The sequence below is a fragment of the Montipora foliosa genome, chromosome 12 (assembly GCF_036669935.1).
Source record: "Montipora foliosa isolate CH-2021 chromosome 12, ASM3666993v2, whole genome shotgun sequence".
NCBI lineage: Eukaryota > Metazoa > Cnidaria > Anthozoa > Scleractinia > Acroporidae > Montipora > Montipora foliosa.
Window position 1 is genome coordinate 42,409,679 of NC_090880.1, and position 14,261 is coordinate 42,423,939.

Consider the following 14,261-nt stretch of genomic DNA (forward strand, 5'->3'; position numbering starts at 1 on the left):
TCCCTACTTGAGATGAACAGGAAGGATTTTGACGGACGACAGATATGTGACTTCCCACTTTGACATCTGTCTGAAAATAGAGAAAGCAAAATGTCGCTTGAAAGAGAGAAGAGGAAATGAGTACAAGAAAAAATGCTTGAGACAGATGGCAGGAGAAAGGAAAAGCTACACCTACAGCTGTATGCTACTATGAGTTCTAGTTGCCATAGACTTCTTTTCCTGAGACATACCAAGTGAATACTTTCCTGTCCTTCCCTATTTATCTGCTCAAGGCATATTCAAATTTTAAACAACATATTAAGTTTATTTTGGAGCCCAAGCCATATTACCGGTATGTTTCAGGGTTTGCAAAAAAGACTGTTTTTAAGGACGGTGCCTACTAATTCAAAGGTATTTTGCACAGTTTACTGACTATGTGGGAAAAGCAGATCTTAACAAGACTAGTGTTCTTGAAGTCCAAAAAGGAAATTGGGGGTAACCACGCATTTTTCGAAGATAATTAATCAACAATATTTGTAATTTAAAGCTTTCAAATACAAAGCAATGTATGGCGTTCTTTTCCAAATTGAAGCTAAATTATCTCTGAAAAATGCGTAGTTACCCCCAGTTTTCTTTTTGGATACCAAGAGCACTTGCTACATGTAAGTTCTGCTTTCTCCGCACAGTTTTGAATCGCACAAAAATATCCCTGTATCAAGAAGAACCGCCGATAGGAAATCCGCGTATCTCACGATGCGCAGAACATATGCGCATTAACAATAGTAGGCACCGTCCTTAATTTAGCTTGAAGTTCATTTCTAGTTCACAGCTGTTAACACACAATCCTCGCAAAAAAAAAAAAAAAAAAAAAAAAAACACTCTAGCCACCCTTTCTTTCCTTCTGTTTTCACCTGTACTGTTTCTAAATTATTTTATCCTCCACTTACATGTACATGCAAAGACTGTAAGCAACTGTTTTTCATCTAAATGCAACAATGAATTTAAATTCTTTGTAAGCTAAATGGCCTTTGAAAAAAAGGCTATTTCAGGCATAGATGTACGTGTAATTGATACATGTACCTCGTCAAACTTAAAGGAGCGACAGGAGTGAAAAATTATACAATTCCAAAAAGATGTCCATGAAAGCCTAGACAAAGAAAATCAAACTCACATTACTGCCTTCCTTTGTCCAGATTTGAAGTAATCCTGAATCCACACAAGTGACTAATGAGCTAAGACCACAAAATAAATGTGCAGCCAGTATTATTACGGAAAGTACGACAAAAATCATATCAATCATCATCATTATTGTTGAAATCAAACAGTGGTTTTGTCACGAGGGGATGACCTGAGTTCCCAAAGAAAACCTCTGAGAGCAGAGTATTGATGCAACAAACTCAGCCTAGCACTTCTGTTCAGAAAACAACGTATTAAATTAGATCCAATCCCTTTAAGGCCCTGTTACACTGTGAAATGTTTCATGCAACTTGTCTCGCAATGTTTTGGCAACATTGTGGTAGGACAAGTTGCACAAACCATTTCACAGTGTAACGTACCCTGCAATGGCCAAATTCGTTGCAAGACAAGTTGCAAGAGCCGTTGCCAAAAGTAGAATTAAGTTCTACTTTTCAGGCAACTTGTCTCGCAATGATTTTGGGCCGCTGCAGGGTATGTTACACTGTGAAGTGTTTCCAGGGTTTTTGTTATGATTTTTAATAGCAGGGACAATTGAACATATAGCAAGGACCGCCATCTTGGCACGCTGTGCCAAGTCGGGATAGGAGTGGTAGGGGGTCGTCCCCCTCCCACTAGGGGGTAAGGGGGGCCTCCCCCAGAAAATTTTTGAATTTGTGAGGCCTAATGGGTACCTTTGGGTAAAATACTGGTCGATTTTCCGCTTCCTTTCCTTCGGGCTATGGCTGACCGTAACCGACTAACATGCACAGTGTCTCATTTTTGAAGAACTTTACTTCCGGCAGCCGTATTAGAGCCCGCCATAGCAATTTGCTTAAACTCCCTAATGACGAAAGCAGGGCGCGCCGATCAATGTGTTTTCTGTTACTTGATAACATCTTGTCATGAACTCCAAATCAGCTACATGTACACGTACATGTACGCAAATTGTGGTACAACTAACAATACCCAGTAGCAGAGAAATAAAGCACGATTTGGTTTAAGAAAATATTAAATAATAAAATACAAATATCAGTTGACTATTCTCTTCATATTGAAAGAATCCTTGTACAACCTGCGCGTAAAATAGCCGGGATAAAAATAAAAATAGCAGAGTAAAGGTCCCGGCGTCCCGGCTTTAACAAAAACCCTGGTTTCGTGCAACTTGTTCCCCCACAATGTTGCCAAAACATTGCAAGACAAGTTGTACGAAACAATTCACAGTGTAACAGACACTTCAATGGAGGTCTCACTGTATATGTACATGTACTTCATGTAGCAACTAGAACTACCGGTAGCAACAATTTGACCATCTCCCATCTGGGTTGGTACACTGCAGCTCCGCTCAATTAGATTAGGACAGCACAAATCAGATGATCATGGGTTTGAATTCCACTCAAGCTGTTGCTAGCAACTGCCTCCTGAAGTCGCTTTAATGAAACTGCCATGTTCTTTGTAACTTCCATTAGAAACAAACGATTTTTTTCACCCTGAGAAGATGAATACTCTTGCTTCTAGGCCATAAAACCTGGCTCTAACAATAAATGCAAGAAAAAAGATCGTCAAGGTGATAACTTACTTATCCCATTGAAAAAGCCCTTTCAGTTTTTCCTCCTCTATAGAGATACTCCGCTCAGCAACAAATTCGCCCTTGGTAACATCAAAGGTCTTCACAATTCCATTTGATGATCCTAATATCATCTTGGAAGAAAAAAAAATTGCGTAACCCTTTCAAGAGTACATTAAGTAGCAAAAATGGGTTGTGATAATTATCAGTTGTGGAGGTGATCTTCATTCAACACAGCTTTTCCACAGATTTTTGCATAAAACAAGTCCATGAGCCGAACATTCGTGGCTTAGTAACCAGGAATCTCCAAAATCTGTTTTGATTTATGGAAAGAGTCCATTGAATACAGATCTAGACTTGGACTTTGGTTTGAATCTCGGACCTTCGGCTTTGTTGCTAACTTTTCTCAAGCAAATGTTGTTGCATTTGCAATGGGATGTTTCAACTGCATCTGACATTATCACAACCAAAAAATATAAAAATGGGAAAAGAATAATATCCTCAGCAATAAACTTCACTTTTTGTTTATGTACATGTAGTTTCCTGACTACTGAAAAATAGTTCAACAATACATTAATTCCCACCAAAGTTCTGTGATTGTTTCCCATTGGTTAAAGAAACAATCGCTTGAATTCATAGGCCTGCAAGTGCACCTAACCATGAACCCCTCCGGTAACCCACAAAAAAGAATTCCTTCCTTTTTCAAGAGCCCAGAATTAATTAATTAAAAGTGAGGATGAATCATCTTGTGATAAGTTAGGTGCCTGTTCGGGCTACTTGTTCAGAAATTTGGTTGCCCACGCTTCCAAGCAAGGCGCCCAAGGCGACCGGGCAACCATTAGGAAGCAGCCTTGTTTCTATAGGCCTCATCTAAACATGAGGGGGAGCTGGGAGAAATCGAGACAGTTTTGCAAACCTGAGACGCCATCAAAGGTTGGCATAACTATCGCGAATTCTCTCAGCTTTCCCAGTGTTTAGATGAGGCTATACAAGTACAGAAAAAATCCTCTATTGCTTTAATAAATATTAATTTTCTCAAAAATAATTTGACAAATGAATCAAAGGAAACTGCTGTTTTTTTACTTCTTGATTGAAACAGATTTTCTTGACACACACTCATATTTCATACCAGCCAATCAAAACACACATCTGAAAACAAATAATCAATCAATGAGAACTACCAATTGTGCCGTATATTAGCTCATTCTAGCCAATAGAATGAGTTCCACATCAACATTTAAACACAACTATCTTCGTCCATGTGTAACTTTCAATCTTTTTTAAAAGAAATATTGTGAAACTGAGTAACCATGCAAGGCCAACCCTGAAATTTAACCATAATCCCAAATGGACAGTGTACATTGACAAAGTGATATTTTACGAGGGCTTATTGCTTCTTGAGACAATTCCTTCTGTTCAGTGGACTGCAAATTTGAATAACCAAAAAATACATAAAAACAGAGTACTGTACATCGCAATTCGCTTATAACTTTCCCATTCCCATAATGCAGTACGTTTTGGGGGGTTCACTGCATAAACACAATACAAGTCATTTAAATGTACTCTTGGGAATGTATCATCAGGTTTTTCAATAAGAGCTGGGGTCCGGCGAAATTCTCTGTCTATTGCACTTAACCTCACCGACTACTTTTTCTTGGAAGTTACCCCAAATTTTACAAATAACATGAGAAACATTCTCACAGAACATGAACCTTGGATCCGGAAAGTTTCGCTCAAGAGAAACAAAAGGAAGGCCTGAATTCTGTGTGATTTCGGCAGCGATTTCGGTTTCCCTGTCTATGTCAAAGATCGAGTTTTTGAGGGAAAGATCCAGAAGTCCAGTACTTGGTGTAAGCTGTCTGATTTGCTAACTACATTTGAAGCTTGACAAGACGACATTCGCAAAAGGTCTTATCAGTCACGCAAGATAAAATATAATTATTGCACGCAGCTTTACAAAATGCAAAGGAGCCTTAAAAGGGGGTATGTCACGATATTTTAGCGTCTTTTCAAAACCCAAAGTACATGCATGTCTTTCCATCAACCGAATTTCAAAAAATTTAGGGTATTCGTCAAACGAGGGTTAACGATGTCAGCATATACAGACAAGAAACGTATCGTATTCATTACAACCTATGTTTATATATAATTATTCTAAAGCTACAAATTGTACCTGACTCTCATCCTCGTCAACCCAGCTCAATGAACAAATTGAATGCTTTCGGTCTGCTTTTTCCGCCACATTGTAATTTGTAAAGGAACCCTTTTTCAGATCAATCCCTGGGGAGTGGAGATAAGGCAAAGTGGGACAAGATTACGTCTCACAGTGCATACTACGGAAAATCGAAAAACTGCATTTGCATTCCATTAAATTTATAATTTCTTTACCTTTCAAGAGCCCCGTTTCACTTCCAACCCACACGTCCGCCATGTTCAAAACTCACGGCCAGGAGACTGAGAAAGACTAAACGGGAGTAGTGCCAGGTCTCCTTCGAATCCTTGGTAGAACGCCTGGACGAAATTGACCAGACAGAGTTGGTTTCCCATTGAGCTGAGTAATGTATCTCAAGATAGCTTTCGCTGTTCTTTGCCTCTCAATTTTAGGTTATTTTGTGCGAGAGTACAATGAGGTGAAACCCTCTGTGCTGAAGAAAACACATATGAAGTTCTCGTCCAAGACGCGATACAACAACAAGAGAAATATTACCTTTGAAGTGCCAAAACATTGCGAACCTCTTCACATCAGCATGGTTTTGAGACATGGAACGCGATATCCAAGTCTTAACGACGTTAAGAAAATTGACAAGATGCTTAAAGTGGTCGAGGAGACATTGAATCCTAGTGATGGTACTATGCACATTGATGATCTCCGATTTCCCTTGAAAAATCCCTTTTCTCACACCAATGACAAATTACTGACAACTGTAGGCCAGGAGGAAATGTATAACATTGCCAAAGAATTGCTGAGGCGCTTCCCAAACCTGCTCGCATATCCTTACGAGCCACAAAAATTCGATTTTATCAGCACGGGAACAACGCGGGCAGCTCAAAGCGCAATGGCGTTTGCTTTTGGTTTATTTGAAGGTCGTGGTCACCTTGGAACCAACAATTTTCAACCTGTAGCAATCCTCTCCAAAGCAATGGATAAAGATCCTCTGTTACGCTTTTTCGACATATGCCCAAAATATATTACGAGAGTTAAGGAGAATAAAAGTGCACTTCATGAATTTAAAGCATTTAAACATGGAGAAGAAATGAGAAATGTCCTGGGAAAAGTAACCAGGAAGTTAAACTTCAAGCCTAGTGTTCTTTCAGAGGATCACATCGTTGGCATGTACACAGCTTGCATGTTTGAGGTGGCTGTCTATGATAAGGAAAACACATGGTGCGAGCTGTTCGAAGAGGAAGATTTATTGGTGTTAGATTACCTGTCTGATTTAAAGCATTATTGGAAACGAGGTTATGGACATCCCATAACTTACAAGATTGGCTGTCCTTTGTTAGAAAGGATTGTCACCTCCTTGAAAAATGCAACAGAATCATCTCTAGAGGATAGAATGTATGGTGCATTTATGTTTGCCCATGGTGAGACATTGCAACCTTTATATGCCTTGCTTGACTTGTTCAAGGATCAAGAGGAATTAAGAGCAAATAACTTTCTTAAGCAGCATGAACGCAAGTACAAGGTTAGCCGCATAACACCTTTTGGAGCCAACATTGCTTTTGTTTTATACAAGTGCAGAGAGAAAGAGAAACGTTTCAAGGAAGTGGAAACCCAAGGGTTGCACTCCTTTATTGTTCAAGTTTTTGTAAATGAGGAGTTAATTTCACTGCCATGCTGCGACCATCAAACAGAATGTTCCTTCAAAACCTTTTTGCACTGTTTTGATAATAAAGTGTGTGACCTGTCATCCATGTGCAGTGTGGAGTGAGACACGCCTGAGATATCTCTTGTGGAGTCATAAAGAATTATTCCGTTTGGTTGTTGAGGACGGTGAAATTGATTGAACCACTGACTGGTTATCTCAGTAACTTAAACTTGGTGTAGCACAAAGAGTTTGCACAGATTCTAGTGGTTACATCTGCAAAATCTGTGAATTGAGTCAAAGAAGATCAAATCTAATTTGTCAGTTTTTTTGTGAGATGAGCCAAAAAACTAGAGTACCTGGAGAAAAACCTCTTGAAACAGAGTTGAGAGTCCAGAAACTCAATTCACCAAAAAACACCAAGTCCAGGAATTTTCTGCAAGACAACTGTGCTCGCACCACTGAGCCAACCCTGTTCCATCGTCAAAATCTCCCTATGGAATCATATGCTCACTTCTAATCATTCATTCTGCAGAGAATGCTGAGAACACTAGGGATGCTATTTCACTACTCAACAACATACTATCATGTAGGCCTGTTTTCAAGCCCCTGCCATAGTCATGTACAAGTGATCCCACTCTTGACTCTTGGGTGGACTTCAATGGTTCACTTCACGGATCAGTGGGCTTGCTAGATTTTGCATTGGAATTCATTTGCATATTGCAGCCAGGCATTTGTAAAAGGTTAAGTCACTTTATCTTTCCTTCATTGGTAATTCAGTCAGCTCTGAGGCTGGTGTCAATGAAAGCCAGCAGTGTGTCCTTTACCCTCTACCTCTGTTGGTGCTCTGCTTTATGGGTTATTTAAAGCTATAGTTACATGGACCAGAGAAAAGTGGGAAGAGATGTTGAGCTCAAGGTCACTGAGGATCAAACTGGGAACCTCTTGCTCTGAAAGCCACTCACTACCCGACTGAGCTACGCCTGCTCTTAACTAAACTTGTAAAGATGCTTATGCTCAAAAGAGTGGCAGAGGTTGATGTCTTTGTGAAGCGGCAAGCAAAACGTCATGTTGTTCGATTCTATTCGATTTCAAACAGAAATAATTTAAACAAATTATTTTACATGTAGACATAAAACACTACGACAAAATTATGAAATAATAAGTAGAGAATGCATTTAAATCAGGACCTGAAAGATTTATCGACAGATAGCTTTTGATGAAGATTCTGAAAGGCTTTCTGAGATTTTTTGAATTTTTTAAATTTCGTTATACATGAAATCATGCGGGGGCGCGATGCATTCAGGGTGAAAAATAAGCCTTTTTCTTCCAAAGGAGCACTTCAAACAGATTAACAATACAAAAATACACGTATCAATGGGAGTTCATTAACTTTTTTATTAGAAAAGTCCACTGAGTGACTCACATTCATGATGGCTTCCATAATGTAAATTATTAAGTTACTTGCCTCAATGAAATTTGATCATCTGGGTGAAAGTCTGAGACTGAGTAGTTCTTTAGAAGGACTGACAACCTGAGCGGACATCATCCTCTGAAGTCACTTGACTCTGAAGATGACTTCCGCTCAGGTTGTCAAAACGTCAGTGACTTCCAGCAGTCCTTCTTAGGACTACTTTCTCCCAGACAATCAAGTTCCATTGAGGTATGTAACTCCAGGGTTCAAACCATTATCAAAGTTACTTGCGTTAACTGATTGGAGTAGATTTGTTTATTTCTTATTGCATTCAAGGAGGAATTTTATTGTTTTCCATTTTTATCACACATCATTTATTAATCGTTGGTTCCTTTTTTTCACTCCTACCAGACTTGATTACTGGTAACTTTCAGGGGACTAGTGTTAATTAAAAATACTTTTTTCTCTTGTTGACATTGTTGCTCTATTGGCACACTATTTCTTCAGGTCACCATTTATGAATTACAACCAATGCTAACTGTCTGTGACACCCAAATCTTCTTTGAGCTCCTCTATCATTTCTTGCAGGCGATTCTGGTAAAGAAAAAAGAAGAAGGATGTGTCACTGAAAGAAAATAAATGCTCTTAGCACAGCTTACAATAGTGGATGACCAAAGTATTTCAGTGCTTTAAAAACAAGATCACCATGACTGTGTTCTCTCATTATTTCACCAATAACTTACTCCATCCAATTGATCTTTCCATCTTTCAATATGCATATCAAACACCTTTTGTAAAACCCTAGAGGGAACAAGAGTTAATATGGTACATCAAAAATAATTAAAGTTCCATCCCAAATTGGCACCAGCTGATAAAAAGGTACAGTAGTAGATTACACCATTACACTTTCACCCTCCCAAGGTACACAATGTAGCCAAAATGAAATCTATAAGAAAGAAACTTAGATAAAAGGTTAATACTCTCAGTGTTAAATTATGTCATAAAATTAATGACTGACATTAGTGAAAAACAAACCACTGTTTGGCTTCAGGGTCTGCAAGTTAATGAAAGATGCACAATGCAAACCTGTTGCTGAAAATGCCTCTAGCAAGGATGTCTGTAGTTACATCAGAAATAAATTTTAGGTATTGTTGCTCCTCATCCCTACAAGACAACATTCATTTTTAATGCCTACATTTTGAAAGGCCCTTGTCTTCAAAGACGAGTAAAAATAAATTTTAAAGAGTGAGAAAATTAGGGGTTTTTTTTTATGATTAACAATACTGTGTAATTCACATATGCAATAATGATGATGTTCCTTAAATTGCAAGCTGTTACGCTGTAAATGTAAACAATTTTTTTAACCTATAGGAGAGAGACTTAAAAGACTAGTCTAATACTCTGTCTAATGCCAGACGATTTTACTCATCAGTGGAGGGAGGGGGGGGGGGGGGGTGTTAAGAGCCTCTACATCCACTCAAAAAGTAGGTCCCCTTTTAAAGGGGTGAGCTAGAAAAATACCCTTTAAATTAATTTAGTTTATCGAGTTACATCAATTTTAAACTGAGTATTGCCCTTTCACTCGTGTACATTATAACTGTGACAATTTTTATCACTCACCAAATGTTTGCCTTTGAATCAGTGGAATCATTTATTGTCCTAATTGATGGAGGAGCTCTGTGACTGTACAATACTTCTTTTAGGTCAAGGCGTGGAACTCCATGCAGTCTTGTTTTACTTTCCTTATCACTTAATCTACTTGATCGCATACCAAATTCACCCTTTCCAGTCCATTTCGCCTTCTCATCACTGTATCCAGCAGTGAGAGGAACTTTCACATCATCTGATTCATGATAGCCACTCATCAATGTACTGACATTGTCTTTAAAGTTGTATGAAGTTGTTTGCTCCGAAGATTTCAAAGACTCAAGCGTTGTATGTCGTAAATCTTTCCTGGGTGTCAATTGTTTGCCTGTTCTAAATTTTTCCCTTGGTTCTCTTGGAATTGGTGAAACTGGTGGCTTTAATGACGGTTGACCAGGTTTTGCTATGTGCCGATACTGACTTTGTGTACCTTCCCTGTCCCGTGGTGATGATGTTGGCACATTTGGGGAGTAATACATTTCAAGAGATTGCTCAGATTTACTTCTCTGTGTTGGTGTGCCTGTGGAGGGTCTGAAGTTCCCAAGAGACTTTTCACTTCTGAATGAATCCACTGCAGATAATCCATTATGTAAAGAGGACAACTCTTCCAATGAGGGACTCTGCAAGAAATGGGGCAACAAATAATTAAGTTATACCCATTACTCTCTTCAAGTTTTCTTTATATTTTAAGTACATGTACGTAGAATAGAGATCTATGTTCTAAATAGGTTATTTATATCAGGAAAGTTGTGTGTGTGTTTGCTATAAAGTATCAGGCGATATTCCGCAAGATTTTGCAGAATATAATAGTTAATTATGTCCCCTTCCAGAACAAGGGCCAGCCACAAGAATGAGAACTACATCCTCACTCACTGACAGTACAGTACTGTAACAGTACAGTACATACCTTTCAAACAGTAGAAACAGTATGATAACATCCCAAACAGTTACAAAATTAATTTATTATTATTATTAATTTTAAAATTTAATGCTCAATAAATAAGATAATTATAATTCAACACTGCAATACAATTGTAATTACTTCAAATACCACTACTATAATGCCTCTTTACCCTGGTCAAAAATGATTGTGGGGTGTTAGCTCTGCTTTCCAAAGCGGCTCGTTTCTTCTGATCACGCACTGCGGAAGAAGAATTTAAAATTAAACAATTTTTGTGACACACATTCAAACTTATTTAATTATAACACAAAGGAAATTAATGCATGCATTTTAAATTCACATTTTACACTTGAGTTGGATGTGTTCATGAATAATAAATGCCAACCTTTCATGTGCATTTTCATTGATTTTGGAGGAGATGTATCAACAGCAGCTGTGTGGAGGGAAAGGCAATAAAAAGTTATTTTAATAATTATATTATTATTTCATTTTCATGTTGAAACTTGATGTTGCCTCTATAATGCTTTCATGACCAGTTATACGGAAAACAATGACAAATTATAATAATTATAATAATTAGTCATTTAAATTCATTAAAGAAATTAAAATAATTATCATGATTTTTCATTGAAATTCTTTTACATGGAACTCTTATGCAAAAGATGATGCACAAAGTCAAAATAGTATACTCTGAAAGTTATTACAAACTGTCATCCAAGCAGTACAGCCCATAATAATTATTATTTCTTAAATTATATACAGTGTACTGTATAATCTTCTATTCAATGTGAGAATTCAACAATGGCATCTGACTGACTGTATGCTTTGCTTGCATGGATTAGACTACACAGTCATAATGACATTCACCCTTAAAACAAAGGAAGGGGTATTAAACTCTCATTATGACAATTTCATGTCGAAACTTCAAACTAGTAATGTATTAAGCCAACCGTGTAACAGCTGAAATAGGTCTGAAATAAGGTATCAAATTTTTGGCCAGGTCTGAAACAGGGTAGGGAAAATTGCAGATTTTGGTCTGAAATAGGGTATTGGGTTTCAGGAAGTGGGCCGCACAACCCCACCCAATTTTTCTGGGTTGCCTCTCCCGGGCCAACACCAGATGATTTTTACTCGTCATTAGGGGCCTCGATCTTCAGGTGTTAAAGGGTTAAAACAACTCAAATAAGAATCAAGTAGCCTGACAACCACATAGTCAAAGCTGAAACAAAGGTGGATCAGAAATAGCCTCCTACACAGACATTCTTTGGGTATCGTCACGTGTTCCTCCCCCACAAACGTCTGCTGAAACGAAAAACTACTTATTATTTGTTCTCCTTTATTAGTCCGTTCTCCGTTATTAGTCAGCACTGACTAATAAATTGTGTAGCCAATCACATGCTGTGAAAGAATGCCGTACAAGACACGAGTTTACCCAAAGCTGAAAAACAAATTCTGATTGGTCCGTAATCCACAAACGAAGTGGTTTTTCATTTCAGCAGATGTAAGTGTGGGAGGAATGCATGATGAAGCCATAAGAACGTTTGCGTGGGAGGCTAGATCAGAAAAAATATTTCCTCGGCCAATGATAAAGACGATGAGGAAGATTATGGTAAAGAGTATAAAATCATGATGAATTGCCGGGCATGAATGGCCATAGGGACAAAAATGATGATGTCGACTGTGACAGTTGAGATGATGTTGAAAATTAATTAATTAATTATTATAATTATTATTATTATTAAATTATTTATAATAATAATTATTAAGATCATTCCTACATGTTTCAGGAGTGGTCCTGTTGGAATCCTTACCAATGCGCATTCTATTTTACCTTTTGCTGTGAGGATTCGCCTGTAGTGAGATTTCATGTGATTTGCGATAAAATCCTGTCCCATGTAGGACATGGCAGTGGGAGCAAGTGCTGCACAATAGAGAAAAAATTACAAAGTACAGTTTGTGTAAATTTAAAATCAATGCATTGGTCACCAAAAAAAATAGGTGAATTTTAAATTCTTAGCTGAACGGTAATGGGGGCTATAACATGATGAACCTCTTTAATACTATAAAACTACCAGTGCAAGGGCCGTCCTGGGGAATATTGGCTCGAGGTCATGGCAGCTCAACGTCCATACAAAAACGGCCGAGATGGGCCAATATTCCCCAGTACAGTCCTGAGCAGGTGAGCTTTATAAATATTAAAGTTGTTATTATATGGGATCATTTCTTTGAGCAATTGGATACTTGAATTATCTGCTTGGTACATGTTCGTAACCTTTGTCATCCATCAGCAAACTTTGAACGGTAGCCTTTTACGTGCAAAACTAAATTCCATAAATAATAATAATAATAATAATAATAATAATAATAATGATAATTATTATTATTATTATTATTATTATTATTATTATTATTATTATTATTATTTCAAGAACTGTTGTGATTGAAATATTAAATTCCACTTTTTAAAAACTTTTTGTGTTTCGCTCAACCTGTTTTTCCTGAGAGACACAAAAAATACAGAAAAGAGCCGTTTCCATGATAATGGTCCGTACTGTAAAATCCCAACCGAATTAACCAACCAATCAGAGTGCTCCTCCATATAGCCTGAGAATTGCCGGTGCTTGTCATGTATAAATAAATACATGACACAGTGGTTTTTAATCAGTACTGACAGTGGACAGCCACATTTGGGAGTTTCTTGTGAAAATGGGAAAACCCCAGGCCAGACACGCTGGCCTTGATATAGTTGGTTACTGACTTCTCAAAGCAGCCGCCAACTGTGACATGTGCAAGTAATAAAAGGAGAAAGCAGAATATTATTGGGCTGGCGCAGACCTGCACTTAAAGGGGCTGTGTCAATTGGCAGTGCAGTTGATTTTGTGTTAAATTTTACCATTATTATTTAATATTAGTAAGTCTACAGTGGCTTCCTTTTTATTAATATTAAACTGAAGATAGCTAAATGTTGTGTTGCATACAAGGGCATCAAGGATGAAATGGCATACATATTAAAGACTCTTTCAAACTCAACAGTGACAGCAACATAGTCAGGCCACTAGACATGGTAAATTTATTTATTAATTTTATTTGCTCAAGATTTAAATCGACTGACCAAAGGTGGAAGGACGTTGGCAGTCAAGGGCATAGCTAGGGGGTCCTGGGGTGCCCATGACCCCCCTTTTAGGGCTGTCAACTCCCAAAGTCTTCAAATATTGAGAATTATAGGGATGAGATAACAATGATGATGCAATAACGCTTAGGACGTCATTTCTAATGACATAATGATTATAATTATGTCTTTTACGCAAAAAAATACTCATTGACTCCGTTCAATATATGATATTCAAATGGGAATCTTTAAAAGATTTTCAGCTACATTTGTCTACAAGTAATCGGAAAACCAAAAGTTAAAAAGTCCTAAAAACTCCCTCTGAAGCAAAGTAAAATCAATCGACATCTTCAACTCTCCGCAATTTGACACTGACAAGTACACAAGACCTCACGCAACCTAGGCAAAAAGTAAAAAAAGCACGCAAAAAATGATATCATTGGCATTGCAAAATTAATTTTGATTTGATGGTTTATTTGGACCAATCATTATTGCTTAAATTACAAATCCATCAATAGCAATGAATGATTTACCAAGAAACAAGAATTTTGTAATACTATCGATGTTAAAAAAAACTTAAACAACACAAAATATTTGAAATTTTATTGTTGTGAAAGTCAATTCTCTCTAGAAATGACAAACTTTGACAATTAATCAGGAGATTTCAG

The 14,261-nt window shown here is 37.6% G+C and overlaps 3 protein-coding genes across 3 annotated transcripts in view; 1 reads left to right on the forward strand and 2 right to left on the reverse strand.

Moving 5' to 3' along the window:
• The window catches only part of LOC137979606 (WD repeat-containing protein 74-like), a 13,299-nt gene extending 8,130 nt beyond the window's left edge, over window positions 1-5,169 (reverse strand). Inside the window, exons 1-5 of the mRNA XM_068826914.1 lie at window positions 5,108-5,169; window positions 4,893-4,999; window positions 2,732-2,853; window positions 1,151-1,211; window positions 1-70 (exon numbers count right to left, since the gene is read on the reverse strand). The exon at window positions 1-70 is cut by the window's left edge and continues 74 nt beyond it. Coding sequence (XP_068683015.1) covers window positions 1-70; window positions 1,151-1,211; window positions 2,732-2,853; window positions 4,893-4,999; window positions 5,108-5,150 — 403 coding nt within the window. The 5' untranslated portion in view covers window positions 5,151-5,169. The remainder of the gene's footprint in view (window positions 71-1,150; window positions 1,212-2,731; window positions 2,854-4,892; window positions 5,000-5,107) is intronic.
• A 69-nt stretch (window positions 5,170-5,238) lies between these two features.
• Window positions 5,239-7,911, forward strand: LOC137979388 (multiple inositol polyphosphate phosphatase 1-like). The gene has a single exon (XM_068826644.1). It carries the CDS (start codon window positions 5,278-5,280, stop codon window positions 6,649-6,651), a length of 1,374 nt encoding a protein of 457 aa, XP_068682745.1. The 5' UTR covers window positions 5,239-5,277; the 3' UTR covers window positions 6,652-7,911.
• Window positions 7,910-12,502, reverse strand: LOC137979389 (spermatogenesis-associated protein 7 homolog). Its single transcript, XM_068826645.1, has 7 exons — window positions 12,316-12,502; window positions 10,870-10,917; window positions 10,657-10,724; window positions 9,560-10,203; window positions 9,026-9,103; window positions 8,683-8,740; window positions 7,910-8,533 (listed from the first exon to the last, which is right to left on the reverse strand). The coding sequence occupies exons 1-7, from the start codon at window positions 12,386-12,388 to the stop codon at window positions 8,474-8,476; spliced, it is 1,029 nt and encodes a 342-aa protein (XP_068682746.1). The 5' UTR covers window positions 12,389-12,502; the 3' UTR covers window positions 7,910-8,473.
• Window positions 12,503-14,261: the final 1,759 nt, after the last annotated feature.